Source organism: Micromesistius poutassou (genome assembly GCF_964030765.1).
Source record: "Micromesistius poutassou genome assembly, chromosome: 8".
Classification (NCBI taxonomy): Eukaryota; Metazoa; Chordata; class Actinopteri; order Gadiformes; family Gadidae; genus Micromesistius; species Micromesistius poutassou.
Window position 1 is genome coordinate 21,164,819 of NC_140278.1, and position 10,307 is coordinate 21,175,125.

The window sequence follows — 10,307 nt, forward strand, 5'->3', positions numbered from 1 at the left end:
ATGAGTCCAAATTCCGTGAGATGGCCACGCAAACCGTGTCGTGGTGGATGCACGCATTTTCAGCTTCAAAGACGTCACGCTGTGGGTGGTGTTTCAGATCCCGGAAGTGCAAATGTAGACTAATTGATATTGTTAAAAAAGATCGGATTATTAGCCATAACGCTGTAACCATCCAAGACAGACTGTGTAACGATGGTATGTGCTTCTTTCGAGTCCAAAAGCCCCGTGTAATATCAACTTCATTTTAAGAAAACACATTTTATTGTCAATGTCATATCACGGAGAAGCACTACATTACCCATAATCCTCATGTTTATCTGTGACCAGCAAATACAAATAAAACAAATTGAGCTTTCATCATATTTTCTTAGTAACTAAAATGTCCTTTTTGTTTTCCACATTGAATTTTCATTTTTAATTCAATGAGTGAAATTTTCTTTTCTTTTTTTAAATCTGAAAAACACCGGCGTTGCCTGTCGCCTTGGTAACGCCGGCGTATCCCCCAAAGGAAACACACACACACGCACGCACACACACACACGCACGCACGCACGCACGCACGCACGCACACACACACACACACACACACACACACACACACACACACACACACAATGCATTTCGCTGCTACAACAACAAAAAAATACAAAAATATAAATTAATATAAATTAATACAAAAATAATTATTAATTAATATTAATAATAACTCTAATATTATTACTTTCAAAACATTGGCCAAAATTAAACACAGAGCTGCCAACTCTCAGGGTTTGACCGTGTGACACGCGCCTTTGCCTGGCCATTATTTAATTTTCTGTTTTATAATTATATAATATAATATAATTCTGATAATAATAGCCTATAGCCTACTAATATATAAAACAGAAAATTAAATAATGGCCAGGTCGTGTGGTCGATGGGAACCATAGCGTTATAGCTGCCTGCCCTACATATTTATATATGTATTTATTTATTTAAGGGGGGGGGGGGGGGGACGATCGGGATTGTTGAGGGGCGATCAGGATTGTTGAGGGGGTGGACGGGGGGTGGACGGACGCGTGTTTTTGTTTTTTTTTGCCGTGAGAAATTGGATGTGTGGCGTGTGTGCGTGTGTGTGTAAGCAGGCAAAGGCGCGTGTCACACGGTCAAACCCTGAGAGTTGGCAGCTCTGTGTTTAATTTTGGCCAATGTTTTGAAAGTAATAATATTAGAGTTATTATTAATATTAATTAATAATTATTTTTGTATTAATTTATATTAATTTATATTTTTGTATTTTTTTGTTGTTGTAGCAGCGAAATGCATTGTGTGTGTGTGTGTGTGTGTGTGTGTGTGTGTGTGTGCGTGCGTGCGTGCGTGCGTACGTGCGTGTGTGTGCATGCGTGCGTGTGTGTGTGTGTTTCCTTTGGGGGATACGCCGGCGTTACCAAGGCGACAGGCAACGCCGGGATCTGAAACACCACCCACAGCGTGACGTCTTTGAAGCTGAAAATGCGTGCATCCACCACGACACGGTTTGCGTGGCCATCTCACGGAATTTGGACTCATTGGCTTTCAGTGGAGACTGTTTCCGTGCTCCTTTTCACGTAATTTTAACACATTACGTGAAAGGAGCACGGAATCTGGTACTAGGTGTTCGTGGTCATTTCACGCATTTCTGTGAGATCAGGTTGCGAGCACACACCCTCCGTGAGACGACGAGATCACGGGTGGGGGACGCGAGGGTTTCGATCTAGGTAGGGTTAAGATCCCGGGGGTCTTCCGACACCGACGGCGGCGTGTCTTCCGCGGAGGCCATATAAATCATCAGCGCGGCGTAGGCAGTGTACGGCGCGGGTGACAACACTTCGACAATGTCTTAAAGATATTGATGTGGATGTTTCCAACATTCTCATATAATGTCTGTTTTTTACATTTCTTACAGTGCAAATATATTTTTGAATGAGTTTCTGAAAGCAGTGTTTTGAGATGGCATAATTATAATTTGTTAGCCCATGTTTTGCAAATATAACAACAAAAAACAACTTAAATGTTGATGCATGATTGTGGACTATATGGAAATAATACAATTACTGGTCTTCTGGAAATGTTTTTGGTCGCGGTTCCATAATTCAGCTTAATATTTAATATATTTGCTTACTGCGTGTTTATGTAAGATGATTGACCCTTAAACAACATCTCTCCCTCACTTCAAAAACCTGACGACTTTCTGAGAACATCCGCTGACTTTGACACTTTGTGGTTCATAGCTCATCTGTTGAAAACACACACTTTGTTGAGTTGTGATATCCAGGGTCTCTGATATATAACTACTGAAAAATGATTCTTACAGCTCATTTTGTCCCATTTGGTCGTTTTTTACAGTAACACCATTGTTGTTTGTAATGAGATAGAGAGAAGGGCAGATATATATGGACTTAAATCGATGTGAACTGAAGTTAGTGGTTATTGCAGAGAATATCTAAAAGAATGAAGTAAAATGTGAACACTAATACTGTAGCCTTTCACAATCAGCCAATCAGCCCAGGAACTGGATCTTGTCCTCCAACTTCATGATGAAGAGGTAATGGTACTGGTCTCTCTGCACTGGTACGGTCTCTCTGTACTGGTCTCTCTGTACTGGTACTGGTCTCTCTGTACTGGTACTGGTCTCTCTGTACTGGTACGGTCTCTCTGGACTGGTACGATCTCTCTGGACTGGTCTCTCTGTACTGGTACTGGTCTCTCTGTACTGGTACTGGTCTCTCTGTACTGGTACGGTCTCTCTGGACTGGTACGATCTCTCTGGACTGGTCTCTCTGTACTGGTACTGGTCTCTCTGTACTGGTACAGTCTCTCTGCACTGGTACGGTCTCTCTGTACTGGTACTGGTCTCTCTGTACTGGTACGGTCTCTCTGTACTGGTACGGTCTCTCTGTACTGGTACGGTCTCTCTGGACTGGTACGATCTCTCTGGACTGGTACGATCTCTCTGTACTGGTCTCTCTGTACTGGTACAGTCTCTCTGCACTGGTACGGTCTCTCTGTACTGGTACTGGTCTCTCTGTACTGGTACTGGTCTCTCTGCACTGGTACTGGTCTCTCTGTACTGGTACGATCTCTCTGTACTGGTCTCTCTGTACTGGTACTGGTCTCTCTGTACTGGTACTGGTCTCTCTGAACTGGTACTGGTCTCTCTGTACTGGTACGATCTCTCTGGTCCACCTGGGTTAACCAGTGCAAAGAACACTCTTTAACACACACACACACACACACACACACACACACACTCACACACACATACACATACACACACGCACGCACACGCACATACACAATACACACAGAATACACAATACAGACATATATATGCACAAGGTCCACTTCCTTATGGTCTATTAATATTAACTCTCTCTCTCTCTCTCTCTCTGTCTTCTATTTCTGTACCTCTCTCTTTACCTCTCTCCCTCCCTCACTCCCCTTCACCTCTCTCTTACTCTCTTCACCTCTCTCCCTCGCTCTCTCTCCCTCCCTCTCTCTCTCCCTCTCACTCTCTTCACCTCTCTCCCCCTCTCTCACTGTTCAACCAAACATCTTTAACCGTGTTTAAAGTGAGTGTTAATGTACTTCAACACTGTAAGATGATTGACACTTAACCAACATGTGTCACCCCTCCCTTCAAAAACCTCACAACTTTCTGAAAACATCCGGTGACTTTGACACTTTGTGGTTCATAGCTCATCCGTTGAACGCACACACTTTGTTGAGTTGTGATATCTTGGGTCTCTGATATATAACTACTATGAAAAATGATTCTTACAGCTCATTTTGTCCCATTTGGTCGTTTTTTACAGTAACACCATTGTTGTTTGTAATGAGATAGAGAGAAGGGCAGCTATATATGGACTTCAAAGCGATGTGAACTGAAGTTAGTGGTTATTGCAGAGAATATCTTAAAGGAGGAAGTAAAATGTGAAGTCTATTCCTGTAGCCTTTCACAATCAGCCAATCAGCCCTCACCCTGCCCTAGTGACGGCTATAAGCAGACACTGAGAGGACGCTACGGAGCAGATGAAGATGAATCCATGGACCCTCTCTGTGCTCCTGCTGCTAGCTGGTAAGCTGTAATGCTTCTTCTGTTTACTACCTGGAACGTGTCCGTACTCAAACTGGATCCAGCCGGCCTGCTGGCTCAACCTAGAGCTCTTTCTAGAGTCTACTGGACCTCAACTCTACCACTAGACACAGACACAGAAGGACACTGATCGGTTTATCGTTCCATATGTTATCATAATAATAATAATAGTAGTGATGATAATGATAATGCATTGTTTTCTTAATGGACCTCACCCAAAAAGCTTTATAACATGAAAGAAAAAAACTTGATATATAAAGTCTGAAATTAGCCATGATATATCATATAATTGATTATGCTTCATGATATGATATCAGATATTATATAATATGATATTAAACCAAACGCATCACAACATCAACGTCACACCCTGACCTTCTCAGAGCATCTTCACCATCAACCAGTCGCTCTCATTCTCACCATGACGGTGAGAAGCTCAACTTGGAGAGAGCGTGACCTCATGTGAGGCCCTCCCATAGAACCGGGCTCCCTGTTGTGACCCCACTGTCTGCTTCCTCCAGGGCCGCTGGGGGCGGCCCCTGACTGGGGCGTGGAGCACCCTGACTCCTTCTGCGTGGTGGAGGGCTCCACCGCCACCATCCCCTGCAGCTTCACCCACCCCGCGGGGCACCGGGTGATCTGCATGATGTGGTGCCCCGATCACCTGTACTGCCTGCCCCACACGCCCGACGTGTCCGACAGCAGCAACGTCCGGGCTGACAGGTTCCTGTACCTGGGGGACCGCGTCGGGAACTGCACCTTGAAGATCATCAAGACGGTGAAACGGGACGCTGGAGAGTACCACTTCAGCTTTGTGACCAATGGCGGTGCGTACAACGGAACGAAAGGAGTCAGAGTCACCGTCACGGGTAAGTGTTACTACTAGTACTGTCACTAGTCAGTGTTACTACTAGTACTGTTACTAGTCAGTGTTACTACTAGTACTGTCACTAGTCAGTGTTACTACTAGTACTGTTACTAGTCAGTGTTACTACTAGTACTGTTACTAGTTAGTGTTACTACTAGTACTGTCACTAGTCAGTGTTACTACTAGTAATGTCACTAGTTAGTGTTACTACTAGTACTGTCACTAGTCAGTGTTACTTCTAGTACTGTAACTAGTCAGTGTTATTACCAGTACTGTTACTAGTCAGTGTTACTCCTAGTACTGTTACTAGTTAGTGTTATTACTAGTACTGTTACTAGTCAGTGTCACTCCTAGTACTGTTACTAGTTAGTGTTACTACCAGTACTGTTACTAGTCAGTGTTACTACTAGTACTGTTACTAGTCAGTGTTACTACTAGTACTGTCACTAGTCAGTGTTACTACTAGTACTGTTACTAGTCAGTGTTACTACTAGTACTGTCACTAGTTAGTGTTACTCATAGTATTGTTACTAGATAGTGTTACTTCTAGTTGTCCAGCTTGTAAAAGACCGTCCGTCTCACTGTGTCTTCAACAGATGGAGAGGATGTGGAGGTCAGAAGCTCCGTCACTGACAACGTGGTGAAAGAGGGCGGTCAGGTCACACTCACCTGTACCTCAGCCTGCTCCTTCCACCAATCGGACGTCCACTGGTACAGAAATGGCCACGCCCTATCAGAGACAGGCCCCGCCCTCCACCTCAGCAATCTGACCAATGGCGACACAGGGGATTACAGCTGCTCTCTGGACTCCAGTGGGCAGATAACCTCTGAGCCTTGGAGTCTAATGGTGTTGGAAGATGAAGGTGAGCCCCTCTGTATTCACTAATGCACATGAGGGTGGTCCCTCATCTAATGTAATATAGTCTGTTATAGTCTGACATTATCTAATGTAATATAGTCTGTTATAGTCTGACATTATCTGATGTAATATAGTCTGTTATAGTCTGACATTATCTAATGTAATATAGTCTGTTATAGTCTGACATTATCTAATGTAATATAGTCTGTTATAGTCTGACATTATCTAATGTAATATAGTCTGTTATAGTCTGACATTATCTAATGTAATATAGTCTGTTATAGTCTGACATTATCTAATGTAATATAGTCTGTTATAGTCTGACATTATCTAATGTAATATAGTCTGTTATAGTCTGACATTATCTAATGTAATATAGTCTATTATAGTCTGACATTATCCAATGTAATATAGTCTATTATAGTCTGACATTATCCAATGTAATATAGTCTATTATAGACTGACATTATCTAATCATGTAATATAGCCTATTATAGTCTAACATTATCTAATGTAATATAGTCTATTATAGACTGACATTATCTAATCTAATGTTATATACCGGTAGTCTATGATAGTCTGACATGATCTATTATAGTCTAGTATAGTCTAACATTATCTATTATAGTCTTTAATAGTCTAACATTATCTATTATAGTCTATGATAGTCTAACATTATCTATTATAGTCTATGATAGTCTAACATTATCTATGATAGTCTAACATTATCTATGATAGTCTAACCTAATGAAGGCTCCGTCCATGGATGATCCCTCGTGTTGTTCTCCAGGATTCCACAGGTCCGTCCACCTGAAGGTTGCCGTGGTGAAGGGCGTGGCGTTGGCCGTTCTCTTTCTCCTCCTAGCTGGGGTTGTCTTCGCCAAATGGTGCTCAAACAAAACCAATCAAATCATCTAAAAAAGGTCTTTGTCCGCATGAGACATTGAAGTTGGAACATATTTGTACACTGTTGTGCCCCCCAGGAGGCACATGTAAACGCACTCTGCTATCCCGCCCGTCAGTCCTCCTATGGACATTCCTTATTACCCTTGCAGTCCAGTTGTGCGCACTTATATGGACATTGCTTCCTATCATTATGCATTCAATTTTAAAAGTGCATTTCCTTAGGCAATATATGCCAGCACATCATTTATTTACGCCTATCATGTATTCATGCTTTAGCTAAAGAACCTATATAATCATCATATTGTCTGTCTGATAGAAATATACTGTCTGATGGAAACTTTTGTGTTGTGTTAAAGAAAGCAACAGGCCTCTCTTGCAACATGCTCACCTCTTGCAAAGGGGCCCCCTACCTAGAACCAGACATGCGACAGGATGTGGTTTGACTTCAGTTTGACCTTTTAACAAGTGTCACCAGTTTGCAGGTGTCGTTTGGAAAGAGCGCGAACGAGAAGGTTGGAGAAGTAGAATAGATATTAGACCACGCAACATCGTGTCAGGCACTCGCACACACTCGGTTGTCGGAGACAGACTGCTAGAGATAGATAGACTCTAGGGACAGCTTTTTTTTTACACTTTTTTATTGTCACTTTTGTTACTTTTCTTATAAAAAGCATAAAACGAATTGGATTCATTGGAATAAAACTACCTGACTACGTGTTGTAGTAGGCAATTACAACCCCTGTTTCGGACTCGGTGCTTTCGCGGGTGACCCAGGAGGGGGTACACCCCCGCCGCGAGGACCCCGCTCTCCCGGTCGTCTAAAGGTGAGGAGCGCATAATACAAAGGGTTGGTGTGGTTTGTGGTGCATGCTGCGGGGAGCGGTCCCATAGCTCGAGGGGTCGGGTCCACTCGATCTGTCCGTGGTGCGGAGAGGTGCCGGGGCTGCTTGTGTCCCCCGGTAGAGTTGATCGAAGCGTGCCAGCGTAAAATTAGAATAATCCCTTTAGGGACCGACTGAGAGGAGCGCGCCTGTAGCACTGGGGGGGTCTCGACACGACAGAGCTAAGCTAGACAGAGGGCATCCGAGTCGGTTACGGGCGTGTCTCAGGTCCCGAAACCTAGCGGGGGAAGAGGGCGGGGTCGTGCGCCAGGTAAACCTCACGACGGTGAGGGGCGATTTGGACCCACCTAGGGGCCCGGCTTCCTCGGGGTGGCGGTGCGCGGGGGTGCTCGGGGTAGACAAACGACAAAGGGTCTACGCCACGGGGACCGCGACTGGGGTGGTCGGCTACAGCGGTAAAAAGAGGTAGCCGCCATTCGGTTCTTGCTCTCAACAACACGTAAAGATGAAAGTATAATTTTTCATGTTGATAAATGTGTTGAAGGTGATTGTATTTTAGAATAATTGTTTTGTCATATTGGTGGGAATTGCTTTGACATCCCTGTGGACTGTGAGGGTGACGGCCTCAGCAGCCTCACCTGGCCTGAGTCAGACTGAGAGACTCTGGGGCTGCACACCTGTTGTGCGTTGGCTAGTCAATGCACAACAGGTTAAACCAGCCGTCACCACACACACTCAGGAGATAACCTAGATGGCAGCCTGGATCACCGTCTTCATGTGTCATGGACTTCAACCTTCAGCTCTCCATCATTCAACGTCGGCTTGCTTGGAAACAGTGACTGGATGAGTATGACGGGGTCGTTGTGGTTGAAGAATCAGCAAAGAAAGTTTGAAAGTCAGCGACTCGCTAAGTGTTGTGTTCACAGACACACACGCACGAACGCACAGAGACACACGCACACAGGCACGCACACACACGCACGCACACACACAGACACACACACACACACACACATAGACAAAGAGAAAAAGAGACACACGCACAGACACACACGCACAGAGAGAGACACACACACGCACACAGAGACACACACACACACGCACAAAGAGACACACACGCACAGAGAGACACACACACACATGCGCACATACACTCGCACACGCAGAGATGTGAGACCAATGACTGCAAACATCTGCTGAGGTCAGCCCAGCGTGTGTTCAGAGGTAGAAGGACATCCAGCCGTCGTGTTGCCCCGATGCTCAAACCTCAGACGTTGCTCATTTCAGGAGCTGGAAGCGGATTGGTTGAGCCAGGCGGCGGCGGCGCCTGACAGGCTGGTTGCTAAGCGATACGGGGTGATGCAGAGGTTGGGCCGTGGCAGCTTTGGGTGTGTCTACCTGGTGACGGACAGCAGGGCCGGGGATGGAGAACCACTGTGAGTAGCTGGTTAGTCAAGTTAAACAATGAATGAAGCTGTTATCTATCTTATCTCTCTTGTGACCCCCCTTTATGTCTGTACTCACTTGTTCAGAGTTCACCTGGACCCTGCGTAGCCTCCCCCCTAACAGATCAGTTCATCTCTGGAACAGATGGAGAAATCAATAACACATCTACTCAAAATAGTTCTGTAACTCGATATACGATTGAAGTCATTGTATTTCCCATTTTGTGAGGCTTTTGAATTAACACAGCTGTTTTATATGCAAGCAGATTTACTTTGTTTGGAGCCTGCATTAATGATCTAGATAGTATGACAGTATGTCAGAGGAAGGTTTCACATGGATAAACGTTTTCAGTTTCACTATGGATTCAGTCAACAAATGTATAGTATAGTTTTGGAATTAAATCCAGTGGGTGATCCTACCTGCTGCCACTAGATGGCAGTGTCTCCAAATGAAAGCCGGGTGTCGCTTTGTCAGACAATGCCTTGCTTTGCGTGGTTGTGGTTTACGCAGCCTTCTGGTTTAAACCACAGCGTGGTTTGGGGACGGATCGGATACGGTTCCTTCACCCACACAAACCAAGTGCTGAGTAACCTGTTTGATCAGGCTGTCAATCAACACTCTCAAAGGTGTGTGGCAAGGTATTGATTGGTCTCTGTGTGAGCACTGGGACCGGTGCTCACGTCACGTGGTGGTTCATTCTGGGAATGGTGAGATGGGAATTCTCAGCAGAACGCACCATCTCAGGTGAACATCACGGGCTCTTCTGATTGGCTGAAAGCGTTTCGGGTTTTCACTTTCCATGGGAGTGATCTCTAACTTGGGTCCTGTCCTGTCCTGTCCGTGTGTTATTTGAACATCTCAAACTCAGGTTTAGTTTCAATCAACTAAACTAGTTTGAACTAGTTTCAATTGGGATCTTTTATTTTGAAAGTGTTTGGGTTCAATCAGATTCCCCTTGTCATTCCCCTCATAAAAATACGAGAGCCTGTAGCAACTAGTGTCTGATAGAGCATGTGTGGTCATTACAGTTGATGTTATATCCTGTTGATGTCAGGAAAGGGAAACCTATAGAGAACTAAGGTGTTTGTGTGTGTGTGTGTGTGTGTGTGTGTGTGTGTGTGTGTGTCCATAGAAGTAGAACTTGACCTATCAGAGTTCTATCAGAGAGGAAGCGAAATGTGAAGACTATTCCTGTAGCCTTTCACAATCAGCCAATCAGCCCTCACCCTGCCCTAGTGACGGCTATAAGCAGACACTGAGAGGACGCTACGG

The 10,307-nt window shown here is 44.6% G+C and overlaps 2 protein-coding genes across 3 annotated transcripts in view; one reads left to right on the forward strand and one right to left on the reverse strand.

The window, feature by feature from the left end:
* The window catches only part of LOC311351031 (uncharacterized protein), a gene marked incomplete at its 5' end in the record, with an annotated part of 17,393 nt that extends 15,845 nt beyond the window's left edge, over positions 1–1,548 (reverse strand). Inside the window, 2 exons of the mRNA XM_084471112.1 lie at positions 1,428–1,451; positions 1,534–1,548. Coding sequence (XP_084327238.1) covers positions 1,428–1,451; positions 1,534–1,548 — 39 coding nt within the window. The remainder of the gene's footprint in view (positions 1–1,427; positions 1,452–1,533) is intronic.
* LOC311351107 (uncharacterized protein) overlaps positions 1–10,307 on the forward strand; it is a 223,410-nt gene extending 213,103 nt beyond the window's left edge. Inside the window, exons 2-7 of one of the 2 annotated variants that reach the window (XM_084471198.1) lie at positions 4,010–4,096; positions 4,636–4,983; positions 5,579–5,845; positions 6,632–7,571; positions 8,877–9,025; positions 10,168–10,307. In XM_084471198.1, coding sequence (XP_084327324.1) covers positions 4,051–4,096; positions 4,636–4,983; positions 5,579–5,845; positions 6,632–6,759 — 789 coding nt within the window. In that variant the 5' untranslated portion in view covers positions 4,010–4,050 and the 3' untranslated portion in view covers positions 6,760–7,571; positions 8,877–9,025; positions 10,168–10,307. Of the gene's footprint in view, positions 1–4,009; positions 4,097–4,635; positions 4,984–5,578; positions 5,846–6,631; positions 7,572–8,328; positions 8,437–8,876; positions 9,026–10,167 lie in introns of those variants that run through there. The other variant, XM_084471199.1, reaches the window with a different exon arrangement.